General features: G+C 41.7%; 1 protein-coding gene across 1 annotated transcript in view; it reads left to right on the plus strand.

Annotated features, from left to right (window-relative positions):
* Nucleotides 1-13,217, plus strand: part of ECPAS (Ecm29 proteasome adaptor and scaffold) — a 103,394-nt gene that overhangs the window by 30,571 nt on the left and 59,606 nt on the right. The window contains exons 10-17 of the mRNA XM_060237156.1: nt 1,885-2,004; nt 2,343-2,428; nt 3,602-3,680; nt 5,311-5,360; nt 6,133-6,199; nt 6,303-6,425; nt 8,970-9,073; nt 11,792-11,915. Of these exons, the coding sequence (XP_060093139.1) occupies nt 1,885-2,004; nt 2,343-2,428; nt 3,602-3,680; nt 5,311-5,360; nt 6,133-6,199; nt 6,303-6,425; nt 8,970-9,073; nt 11,792-11,915 (753 nt within the window). The remainder of the gene's footprint in view (nt 1-1,884; nt 2,005-2,342; nt 2,429-3,601; nt 3,681-5,310; nt 5,361-6,132; nt 6,200-6,302; nt 6,426-8,969; nt 9,074-11,791; nt 11,916-13,217) is intronic.

Below are 13,217 nucleotides of genomic sequence, written 5' to 3' on the forward strand. Positions count from 1 at the left end.
AGTGACTCAAGCTGGAGTGATAGGCAGGATGGTAGATCTACAACGGGGTATGTCGTGTACATAAATCGTGGATTGGTCCTGTGGAAATCATTAAAACAGACCTATATGGCTACTAGTACTTATGAAGCTGAATATGCTGCACTTAACGACTGTGTAATACTGCTAAGAGTGGCTGTACGAATTACTGCTTGATCTAGAAAAACCATGCAAACTGCCAATATGTGTGTTCTGTGACAACACTGCAGCTGTGCAGCTAGCAGATGTACAAGGAATAAAACCACAAAGCAGACACATTAACGTCAGGTATCAAAATGTTAAAGCTGTTGTGCAAATTAAGTTAATCATGTTACAGGATTGTACATCTGTAAGGAATGTGGCTGATACTTTTACTAAAAGCCTAAGTGTGGACAAGTACACAAATTTGAGGTCTAGATTAGGTGTCACTGCCTATGCCTTAGGGGGGGTGTCAGCATACATAAATGCTCAATAAGGCATTAGGCTAGTGACTCCTGAGATCATACTTGATCTAACTGACAGTGTCAAAATGACTTCAGTGCTTATCAGATCTCAACAAGGCGAAACCAGTTCTTACTGGCATTTGGTAACGAGTGCAAAGATTGAATGTCCAGTGCACAATGACTCAGCACTAGTAACCCATTGGTGCATACACTATGTAATATATGTATATAAGCAATGCTGTACTGTGCAATGTATCCGTCTACTCTAGATTGTTTGCTTGGCGAAGCTCTTTGCTGGTGGATGTAAATAATGTAAATAAATTATATATAGTTAAGCACAGAGTGTCGTTGGACTGTTGCTTGCTATATTGACTCACCTACCATGGCTAATAATGATAAAACTACAGGGAGGGCGTACGGTGCTCTGGTGATCCCAGTCTTAATTGACTGTTCAGTTCCAGAAATGGTGCTGGTGGTAATTGCTCAGTTCTTTGTATTTGAAAAAAGGGGTCCTACAGGGTTTGTGGTTTGTCCCCTTTGCTTTTTAACCTTTACAGTAAACCAATGAGCTGGATCCTCTGGAGGAGGTTTAAGCTGATGTGTCTTCAGTATGTAGATGACATCCAGTTCTGCAACTCTTCCTCAGCTGAGACAAAGGGTGTCCTGAATTGGTATCTGGGGCAGCAGCAGGATTGAGGAGGAATTTAGGTTTTACCGTTGCTCAAGATATGCTCTGTGTGGGTCTTCTTATGAAAATGGATTGGAAGAGTCTGCTGGTTCAAAATATAGGTAGATTGTTAGCAGATGCAGCCGTAAGCTGCCCCATCTTGTTTAAATACGTGTAGACTTTGGTTTTAAAGATTCCTTTTAGTGCTGATTGTTAGGATAGTCATCATGATCATATCCTTTCCACCTGCTGGGTTTTATTACTGGCTCTAAATTTTTAGCTTTTTTGTTTGTTTGTTTTTCTGGTGATTTTATTGATCTTATTATATTTTTATTAATGTTGTAAGTTGCCTTGAATATAGTTCTGTAGAGAGGTGGGATATAAATGTTTCAGATACATAAATCATCACATGATATCCATTTAGTAAAACAACTGAATTTGTGTAACATGAGCATGTATGGATACATACAGATAAAACAGCTTCAATTTATTAATGACAGCAGAAGCCCAAACGTGTACTTTATTATGGATAAGATAAGCTATATCATATTTCATGCTGACATCTGTTTTATCTGTTGTGTATTTATTTTTGCTTTAAAGCATTTCCTTAAGGTCTGAGACTTCTAATAAAATACGATGCATTATAAGCTGATTTTTAAAATCAATTTTGCTTCTATTTGGGTTGGATGAATTCTGCTAAGGTACCTGGTTCTTCCTAAAATTCATATTTTACTGTAAACTTCTGTTTGCTTATCCCAGGGAGCTGTTTTGAAACCAGAACTGAAACGTGATCCAGTTAGCACACGGGTTAAGTTAAAGATTGTCCCTCATCTTCTGCGTTCCAGACAAGCTGCAGAAACGTTTCCTGCAAATATTCAGGTAACCTCTTCATTTAGAATAGTTGTAGTTAATACCTTCTCAGAACCAAATTCTGAGCTCTCAGCATTCATCTCATGGTGATTCTTGGGACCAGCATAGGATATACAGTCTCAAGTAGCATTGTATTAGTTCAAGGGAGAATTTTAGTTAGTGTACTGTACCAAAGATACTGAATCTGTTGAAAGGATCTGGGATAGAGTTAATACTGAGAGAAATGTATATGCAGTCTATCAACATTTGTCTCACAATTATGCATACTGTGGTGTTGATAACGGCACTTCTGTATAAGAACCTGAAATAATATTGATTGTTTCTGATGAGCCTTTTTTTTCTGCTAGGTTGTTTATGATGGACTTTTTGGTGCAAACACCAATGCAAAACTGAGAACTCTGTCTCTTCAGTTTGTACATCATATTTGTGTAATGTAAGTAACAATGTTATTCACGGCATTGTATGTTAGTTGTCAAGCTATGGCTATGTAATTAACAGTGGATAATATATGACAATAAACTAGCTAAGGTTTTTTTTCCCTTCTTAAAAATTTTTTCAACTGACATTGTGCTATAAGGAAAAAATTAGAATGTTTTCCTTTTAAATCTAGGAAAACTTGATACGAAATTTACATTAAATCCATATAAATTAAAGATAAAATTGTTTGGATAATTATATTCCTGTGGCAGGGAAAAAACGTGATCTAGATTGCTGAAATAATCTGAAGTTGTCCTTGTTAACAGCTTGTCAATATGGATTTGGTTGTCTAAATCAGTGGTCCCCAGCCTTTCTGGCATCAGGGGCCGGTTTCATGGAAGACAATTTTTCCATGGACCGGGGGGGGGGGGGCAGAGGGGGGGGGAGGCATGGTTTTGGAATAATATAATTGTGCACTTTATTTCTATTATTATATTGTAATATATAATGAAATAATTATACACTCACAGTCCGGTTGCTAACAGGCCTCGGATCGGTACTGGTCCATGGCCCAGGGGTTCGGGATTACAGCTCTAAACGATATCTTTCATTTAATGAGATTCCATTGTCAGTCCCTAGACCCTCTTTATTTAGTTGGCAGAAATTAATCAATTTTATATGGGATGGTTGTACACCTAGAGTAAAGTCTGTTGCAGAAAAGAAACAACATGGGAGTGTTGCTGTTCCTTGTTCATGTTTGGTTAAAAATGTGGCATAGCTAATTTGGCTTTAAAAGTGCTTTAGAGATAAAGATAACCCATGGGTTTGTGTAGAGTAGCATACTAAACCAGCAACTTTATATGGGTGGATCAGAAAAGGCAGCAAGATTTAGTGAAGAACAGACTGTTGTCCCAGGAGGTGCTAGATACTAGTAGGGAAATCTGGATTTTGCTACCCAGACAAGAGCCAGCCTGGCTTTGCTGCAGTGTTTTTGAAAAGATTGTGGCAAAGCAGGATTGGGGAAGATCCACAAAAAAGGAAGAGCAAAAGGATGCATGAAAGTAACAGGATGGGGGACCCCTCCACTTCCCAATAACAAGCCAAGCCAAATAATACATGTATGAGGAAGGGGCTAAATAGTGCAAAATTTTGAATTAAAATCCTTACTCTTTCATATATTGTGTTTCAGTTGCCCAGACAGTAAGATAAAGCCACTAGGCCCAATGCTTCTGAATGGGCTGACAAAACTTATTAATGAATATAAAGAGGTGAGTTCAAAGGACCTTATAAGGAATGATTTATAAATTGGAAACTTGTAGACGTGCATGCCTTTTTTCATGTCTGGGAACTCATATTTGCTTCAAAGGAACTACTAAACTTGTACCATCTAGTACCGACAAAGATAATATGTCGGATGTTTGTCTTCTGAGCTTTCCAAAAGGCCTGTCAAGGGCACGTCTTCTGCTACCCTGTACATAATTGCATGCACCGAACTTCAACTGAAAGCTAGGTTGTCTTCTTCTGTAAACTGGGATGGCTCTCACTCATGTTCAATGCCCAGACAATGGAATCAGGTACCAAGGGAGGCGGTGAGCTCCCTCTCACTGGCTGTCTTTAAGCAGCAGTAGAATGAACACTTGTGTCAGGGATGCTATAGGTTGATCCTGCGTTGAGCATGGGGTTGGACTAGATGGCCTGTATGGCCCCTTCCAACTCTTATGATTCTGTGAATACCTACAGATGCAACTCCTCCCTATGCATTAGCACAAGCAGTCTTCCAGTTGGCACAGGCACATGTTGTGCATTCAGTTTCCAGATTACCTCTGAGATATCAGTTATGTTCTCTGCTCTCTGTATGCAAACTTTATATGAATATGTCCTATTCGTATTGTACCTATGCATGAAATTTGGGAGCCTTTTAAGGTGGGATGGCATGACTAGTAGACACAGTGGGAAGGCATAATCTTACTCCCATGTAATACTCCCACAGTAGTCAGGCAGACTACATTGTTGACAGGTGAAAATTAACTTTACTATTCTTTACCCATGACTTGCTCTGTGATGAAGGGCAGAGTAAGCAAATAATTGTTTCCTCCTTAAGGATTTGTCTCAGTTGCAGTTCTTTTTCTCCTACTTCATAAATTACTCTATAAAAGAAATGGTAGTATGCTTGGCGGTAAATCATGGGAAGGGGCCCAGTTTATATATATTTCCCCAACCCAAAATCCTGGAACAAGTGTGTCCCTTCTAATCCCTGTAGACATTTTTCAAGAGGTGCCTGTTACTTCTTCAGTTCTGGTGGTCTGTGGAACTTCCTGAATTACCTTCTGGTTTATAGTAACCCAGGAGAAAGTTCACATTAGTACATTGGAGTGGTTTAATGTATCACTTACTAGGTATCTGCTGTTTGCTGTTGTTCCAACTACTGCAGACTGCAGTATTAATTCAAAGATTTTGAATTTTGCTGCAAAACACTGTTTGAAGCTCTTTGTTCCCTCAAGCTGTTGTCATAAGGCGAGGCACAAGTTTCTGAACTTGTCTCTAGCTTCCTGCTTGCCAAGTCTCTTTCGTTTTCCTTTCTTGACAAATAAAATTTAAAAAGCGAGCAGTAGTTTTATGGCCATATGCTGTGATTCCCGCCCCCCCCCCCCAATCTCTGCATGAAGAACATGATCCCATCTGTTCTCACTTTCAAAGTCATGTGCTTTAGGAGACGATTGCTGCCTTTTTGGAACCTTTGTGTTCCTGAAACATGTTACATTGGGGGGAAAAATACAGGAGGCAAGGTAGAGTAAGTACATAATTGTCAGGAATATATGAGGACACATGAATATGTAATCTTTTTCTTTCTGACTTTTTCGTGACACTTTTGCTGATCTTTTTTTTCTGTACTTCAAGGACCCCAAACTGCTATCAATGGCCTATTCAGCTGTTGGAAAACTCTCTAGGTAACACATGCATTTAAACTAATGAGATGTCTGGTTGATTTTTTTCAAAGCAATTTGTCAGGAGGCATGCAAGTTCCTTTAGCACACCAAATGGTGTAATGATGCACAGCATGTAGAGAAGATCCAGGCTTTTGACAGCTTCAGAGTTGTTAAATTAAATTTGCAGGGGTGTTATTTGGATGCTAGGTGTAATCTATTTAAAAACGGTCATTACGGTTAAAAGTGTTTTGTTCTCCACATAGTTCTTGCCAGCTAAGCAATCTCAGAGCATAGCCAGTGGCAGCATCCTTAATGTGTCTAGGAATTAACCTTCAAAAAAGTATCAGATTGACCTCCCTATATCGTTTTCTGTTTTTGGCTGCCTTTGGTGTATTATTAGATTGTGTTGCCTCCCTCTGGTGAAGGCAAGTAATTTAGATGTAGGTTGGGTATGCTCAATTTACTAGATTCTGATGATTTATGTCTGAAATTAAGTGCCTTATTTGAATGTTAATGAAGCATAGTGGCTCAGAGACTGAGTGCGAAGCACAGAATTTGAATTTCATGTCTCTCATGAGCTTACCCTTCCGCTCAGCCTGAAGCTTCCATTTGCAGTATGGGGGTAATTCTAGACTGCCATGCATCATCAGAATTGCTGTATGCAAAATTCTTTAACCATGCTGAAGAACTGTCTACATTTAAGTAATTAATAACAATATTTTACAGAGAAGCTAACTAATTTTCATCACTCTCAGAAATGTGTCCTTTAAAATGTAAACTGGTTCCATTTCAGCCGAATACCTCAGCTGTTCACAAAAGACCTTGCTCTAGTCCAGCAGTTTTTCGAAGCACTCTCTAAGGTGAGTGATTTTTTAAAATTATTTTTTAGGGGGAGGGATCAGAGAAGTAGCCTGTTTGAAGGGATAGATACTGAAAGATACTACAATATGTACACTATTCCAGGAAGAGCCTGATACCAGACTGGCCATTCAGGAAGCCTTGTCCATGATGGTTGGGGCTTACACCAGTTTGGAAGGAGCACCGCGTACTCTCATGGAGGCACTTGTGGCCTCAAACCTAATGAAGGTATGTCTACAGAGTGAGAAAGATGTGACATGAGGACACGGTTTCTTTGGATTTTTTTGACACATTGGTTCCCTGCATGAAGTCATACTTTTGTTAATGGGTTCTATTTTCCTACCTTTCTTAAAGGCGTATTTGTAAATGTTCTTCTGCTTAACAGAATATTTAACAGAAGGAATGCTGAAGGAGTCTTTAATGGCCATACTTGGTTGTGTCTCCATAATATATTCATCATGTATGCAGATAGGTTTAAATATCACTTGTTACAGGGGAGGGCAAAGTTTATGTTCCAGAGAGCTACTTAACTTTTTTTCAAGAGCCTTTCGAGCTTCCAGTCACAAAATGGCAGCTTCTACAGGAATCATAGCTTTCCAGAGCAGGTCTGTGGTGCTCAGGTGAGGACAACTTTCCTGCACTCTTTTCGCAAAGCAAACCACCACCACAAATGTCCAGTGGGGAAAAAAGTATGCTGTCACCTTTTTGTTTTCCCTGCCACTGGCAGCTTTGATGCAGGGGGAATCATTGATAGTATCCTCCAAAGTAAAGATTCAGAGATGCATGCGTGAAGGAGGGAGGTTAAGAGGAAGGTAGGAAGGAGTGCTGGTGCTGTCATTTTCCAGTCTAGAGCAAAGATGTATGCATGTCGTGTGTGCTCCTTTGTATGAAAGAGAAAGAGGAAAGAAGCTGCTGCTGTAGTTTTAAAGAAAGGATGAGAAAGTGATTACAGCAGCACCGGAGGAGGGTTGGAGAGCTGCTTTCAATTGCTTGGAGAGTGATTGGTCCCTCCTGACTTTCTGCTCATAACTCCTTTAACTCTTATTTTTGCTGGGTTTTCTTTCTTCTTTTTTTACATTTCCATGTATTTATTTTTATTTATTTGTTCAGAGTTTTATTCTGCTCTCCTCAGGAACAGAATAAATAACCTTGAACAATATAAATTAATAATAGATAAAAACATGTTATTTACATAAAGACCTCTTTGGTCCACATAGGTGAAATCAGATTGACATCTCAGCAAGATGAGAACTACTGCAGGGAGGCCAACTGAGGTAGACATGTAGTACCTCACCCAAAGGCCAGGCAGAACAGCTCCATTTTACAGGCCCAGCAGAACAGCAGAAGTCTCCTGCAGGGGCCTGATCTCCAGTGGGAGCTGATTCCTCCAGGATGGAGGCAGGGCAGAAAAAGCTCTGGCCCTGGTTGAGGCTGATCGGACATCTTTTAGCTGGGGCAACTAGTTGATGTTGGTCCAGTGAGCGCAAGGCTCTTTGGGGCGCATATGGGGAGAGGTGGTCCCTCAGATATGTCAGTCCCAGGCCATGCGAGGCTTTGAAGGTTAATACCAACACCTTGAAGTGGATCTGGTACTCAACTGGTAGCCAGTGCAAATGGCATGACACCAGTTGAATGCATGCCTGCACAGACAATGCTGTCAGCAGGTGAGCTGCCACATTCTGTACTACTTGGAGTTTCTGGATCAGTCTCAAGGGCAAGCCTGCATAAAGCGAGTTACAGTAATCAAGCCTGGAAGTGACCATTGCATGGGTCACTGTAGCCAAGTCCTGGGGGGGAGAGGTAGGAGACCAATTGCCTAATCTTTTGGAGATGGAAGAAGGCAGACCTGGCAACTGAGGTGACCTGGGCCTCCATAGAAAGTGAGGCATCCAGGATTACCCCCAAGTTCCTCACCTTTTGGGCTGGCATCTAGAAATGTTTCACTTGGAGAGAGGAGAGTGTTCCACTGTTGTGTGAGGAAAAATTAAAGGGTGTACCTACCACTTGTTACCAAGTGAACTGATTCACAGAGAGGTCTATTTTAGAAGTGTAATAATAGCACTAGAAACAGAATAGAGCATTGAAATACAAATGAGTTAAGGAATTTGTAGGGGCAGTGATAAGAGCCCTGTGGTGCAGAGTGGTAAAGCTGCAGCACTACAGTCCGAGCTTTCTGCTGATGACCTGAGATCGATTCCAGCGGAAGCTGGGTTCTGGTAGCCGGCTCAAGGCTGACTTAGCCTTCCATCCTTCCGAGATCAGTAAAATGAGTACCCAGCTTGTTGGGGGGAAAGTGTAGATGACTGGGGAAGGCAATGGCAAACCACCCCATAAAAAGTCTGCTGTGAAAACATTGTGATGCGACATCACCCCAGAGTCGGAAACGACTGGTGCTTGCACAGGGGACTTCCTTTACCTTTTTAGGGGCAGTGATGTGATGGCATCTCTGGCTTGACTTGTTTTGGCTGTTCACCTGTTCATTGGTGGCCCTGTGGCTGTCACTTGCCACTTTAAAATTTTCTAGGAAAGAAGCAGAAGGGAGCAGGAGCAGTGAGAGAGATGACAGGTTCTACTGGTAAGAGAGACTGCTGATTCGTGCTCAAAGATCTGAAAGCAGCTCTGCTTAGCCAATCCAATTATAAACAAAGCATGTTTCCTGCAGCTGCTTTTTCTATTTTAAGGGCTTCTTCTGTGTTTATTTCATGCCAGTGTCTGTGTTTAAAACACCTTTGATGTGTACATGGTAATTTCTTCCGTGTTTTTATTTTTAAGCCTCAAGTCCAAGTGCGTCAGGTGGCTGTAAAATTTGCCAGCACAGTGTTCCCTCCTGATCACATCCCTTCAAGATACTTGCTTCTTTTAGCAGCAGGAGATCCGTAAGTTTCAGAAGTTGTTTACCATTGCCCTGTGAACTGGATTTAGAACACAGTTGTAGTATTGCTGTAATAATGATAGAGGCACGACATTGCTAGCTGCCTTTAAGAAGAAGATGAAGAAGAAGATATTGGATTTATATCCCGCCCTCCACTCCGAAGAGTCTCAGAGCGGCTCACAATCTCCTTTACCTTCCTCCCCCACAACAAACACCCTGTGAGGTGGGTGGGGCTGGAGAGGGCTCTCACAGCAGCTGCCCTTTCAAGGACAACTTCTGCCAGAGCTATGGCTGACCCAAGGCCATTCCAGCAGGTGCAAGTGGAGGAGTGGGGAATCAAACCCGGTTCTCCCAGAAAAGAGTCCGCACGCTTAACCACTACACCAAACTGGCTCTACACCAAACTGGCTCTTAAGGCCATTTAAGGACACAGAAGGGAAAAGTGAAGTTGGGGAGGGAAACAAAAACAATTTTTATGATTATTATGCATTGTCTTTAAGACTTGGCTTGGGCATCACACATGGTTATGTCTTATTTTAAACATGGATGGCTTTATTACAAATAAAATTTATTATTATTATTATGAAGCCAGGATTTGGTCTGCAGAGCGTCATTCCATCCTGGTTCTCCCTGACTGATCCTGGTTACGTTATTTTTGTTCTTCTTTACATTATTTTTGTTCTTCTTTGCACTTCCCCTGCAGAAACTAGTTGCTATACTGTACTGCATTAGGATGTCCAACCATGGGCAATGCCTTACTGCGCTGACTTAACCATTGGTCAGCATGAACGGCAAACCACTGCTTCACACCCCACTCTTTCAGGCCCTTATGAAGGGAACTCCTCGACGTTTCACAGTAACCCTTTCCTCACACTGAGTGCGAAGAAATTGGCCTCCTGCTGCTGCTGATTTTAAGTCCATCCTTTTGTCCACACTCTCTCTAAACATACCAGAGCCCAACAGATCACCCTTTTTGCAGTTTTACCACCTTCAAACCAAACAAACCCACCCAAGCATGCCACCTCTCCTCCTTATCGCCATAGAGGTTTGCAACAGCTCTGCTTCCAGCACCTCCTGGTATTTGTCATGTTCCATAACTGGCTCCCCCCCCCCTTCCACAAACACCACTCGCCAGCCCATGTACCAGGAATATCTTGACAATCAAAGTCCCAATAAGGGATTTATTAAGCATGAAGACCAAAATGTAAATAGGATGGTTGTACAAATAACTGTGTTATTGGTGCACAAATGGTTAAACATCCAAGGCTTCATCTGGTGCTCCTGTATTTTCTTTATTATTGGTAAAGAAGGATTGTGCCAGCTTCCTGGACTCATAATAAGGGGTGTTGCCAGGACAGCTAGCAGATGACAGCGTGGGTAGGGAGACTGCCAGTGAGAGGAGGTGAAAGGGGAGAGAGGCTTTAATTTTTTTGGTTCATGCCAGTTTTTTCTAGCCCATGCAGCATAAAAAATGGAGCTGGGAAACCAGCCAGCGTTAAGCCAAAATGCCTTCATTTGTACATCTTGCTAAACTATGGCAAATAGACCAGATTCAGGTTTGAAGTATCCAAGCTAACCAGAGTCAGTGGGATGACCTGTGTTTGGACAGTCAACCAACTAATGCTAGTTTCATTAAACCATGGCTTCATGTGATGTCTGAACTGAGCACCAGAAGATCTTGCTTTGGGGCAAACTATGTTGCTGCAGTGCATGTCCTACAGTGTTCTGCTGGCATAGCCAAATGTATGCCATGTTGAGAACTCATTTGTTTATGCAGCAAATGAAAACATGCCCTTAAAGTATTTAGCCGATCCACTGATAATAGTACCTTGGAATTTTTTTCATTCCTAAACATGCAAATCAAACCTACAACAAATCTCTACCTACTAGAATATAATAATCCAGTGCATAGGTGACTCTTGAAGAGGAGAGTTGGGAGAGATGCGGGATGAATGGTAGATGGAAGTATTGTGAAGCTGAACTTGGTTGCTCTAAGGGTGGGATCCCACTGGGAATTTGGCGCGGCAGTATCCCGGCTTTGAAAAAGCCAGTTCTCTTTGATGCAAGCTGGGGCAATCACACAGGCCCCAGCCTGCTATCTGCATATGCACAAGAGGTGCATTCAGATTGCTTCTTTGCATGTGGGGTGCTTGCATCATGTGCCCTGTCCACTCAGACAGTTGGGAAATGCGTCCTGCCTGAGTTTTAGAGACTGAATCCAGTCCCAGCCCATCTAAGGCAAGGTAAGTATGGGTGGGATTCAGGGGCAGATGTGCACGTGTGATTGTGCACATTAAATTTGGAGGGGAGGTGTGGCTAGATCAGGCCAAATCTCTTGTGTGATTGCACCCTAAGACTCTGTTAATTTAGCGCTGTTAAGCTAAATTAAGACTCTGTTAATTTGGCCAGTCTAACATGCAGTGAATTTCATGTGCTTTGCAAAAAAGTGCTTTCTTCTGACTTTTCTGGATCTCCTGCCAGCCAATTTTAATTAGGTGATCCCAAGTTCTAGCACTGTGAGAGAAGGTGAAAAGCTTTCTCTTGGAAATATTGGGCTTGAAACATATCTTCCTACAAAAAGTATAGCAGTACCTCATATTGTAGTACAAAATTGTAGTCCTTCTACTCAGTAAATGGATTGTAGGACAAGTGGGCGGTAGTGCTGGAGTTATATTTTATGTATATGTGTGCCAATTTACTCTCTTTATTTTACTCTTGAAAGACGTGAGGAGGTGCATGGAGAGGCCCAGCGTGCACTGAGAACACTTCCCGGTAAAAACGAAAAGGAGAGTGCTGGTAAACAGATGCCTTCCTTCCCAGAAATGGTCCAGTATATTCAAGAGAAGGTACAAAATATCAGCTTAAATTCTAACACTAACTATGGTTGAGTCAATGTGACGTCTAGTCCTAATAGTGTGTGTATCTCTGATCTCACAAAGAAATGGTCTGAATGCTCTTGGCTCAGTTCTGATTTTCAGGCCATTCAGATCTGGTTCTGTAAGCTACCTAGATTGAATACTACTTTGGCAGTCTTTCAGAATAGTAGAACACAATTTTGACATGAAGATATTAAGTAAATGATTATATACTATCATGGAAAGCCACTGGTCTCAGGACTATCTTAGCAGGATACATTAATGCAGGGGTGTTAAACATGCGGCCCGGGGGCCAAATCAGGTCCCTGGAGGGCTCTTACCAGGCCCCTGAGCAACTGCCTGTCATCTATTTTCTTCTCCCTCTCTCTTGCTTCCTTCTGCATCTCAGCTTGCTTTGACAGGCTTGCTCGATCGCACAGGAGCTACAGAGCAAAACCTCAGTTTTCTCCATTGGTTGAGGCTCCTTCCTCCTGGTCCCCTGGGGAGGGAGGGAAAGAGCCAGAGCTTCCTTTGTCTAGTTCCCTGGATCCCATGGGAGAAATACAGAGAAAGCACCTTTATGACCAACAAGTGCTAATGTTTTAAGCGTGTTTTACTTTAAGGGTTTTTTTTTAGTTATGTTTGTCTATGCCTTTAAAAAGTTTACATTGCTGCTACCTAATCCTGAATAGATACACACATGGCCTGGCCCGACATGGCCTGGCCCGACAAGGTCTCATTTGGTTCAGATCCGGCCCTCATAACAAATGAGTTTAACATCTCTGCATTAATGTATAGCTTTATATCTCTCTCCTTCTCCTTTGGGTGCTGACCTAATCTTCAATTATTTGCATTGCTTCCCTTTCATTTTGATCTTGGGTCCTGGTTGTTTTACATTACCATCCTTGGTACTACTCGCTACTACTACTTAGGCCTACTCAGAATCTCACTCTGCAATGAGCCAGAAGCATAAGATAGGATAAAGATGTATTGTAGGAAAGAAAATCGAAGGCACAAAACTTAGAATAAATAGGTGACACAGACTTGCTTGGCATCAGCTTTGAGCATTTGCTGGTCTAGCTCTTCAGATCTTTCTGTTATAACTGCACAGGTCTTGTTACTGGGGGAAGGAGATATACAAAGCAGTACAAGGAGGAGAATTTAAGCTAAAGATAGCATGAAAGATATAAAATAGTATTCTAGGCTCTTCTTACTCACTGTGTCAATTGTGAGCGTAGATATTTGGTTGTATAAGGTCTGTAAGCAAATTGCTTAAGAACAGGCCTAAATTCT

Source organism: Heteronotia binoei, chromosome 4, assembly GCF_032191835.1.
Source record: "Heteronotia binoei isolate CCM8104 ecotype False Entrance Well chromosome 4, APGP_CSIRO_Hbin_v1, whole genome shotgun sequence".
NCBI classification, from domain to species: Eukaryota; Metazoa; Chordata; class Lepidosauria; order Squamata; family Gekkonidae; genus Heteronotia; species Heteronotia binoei.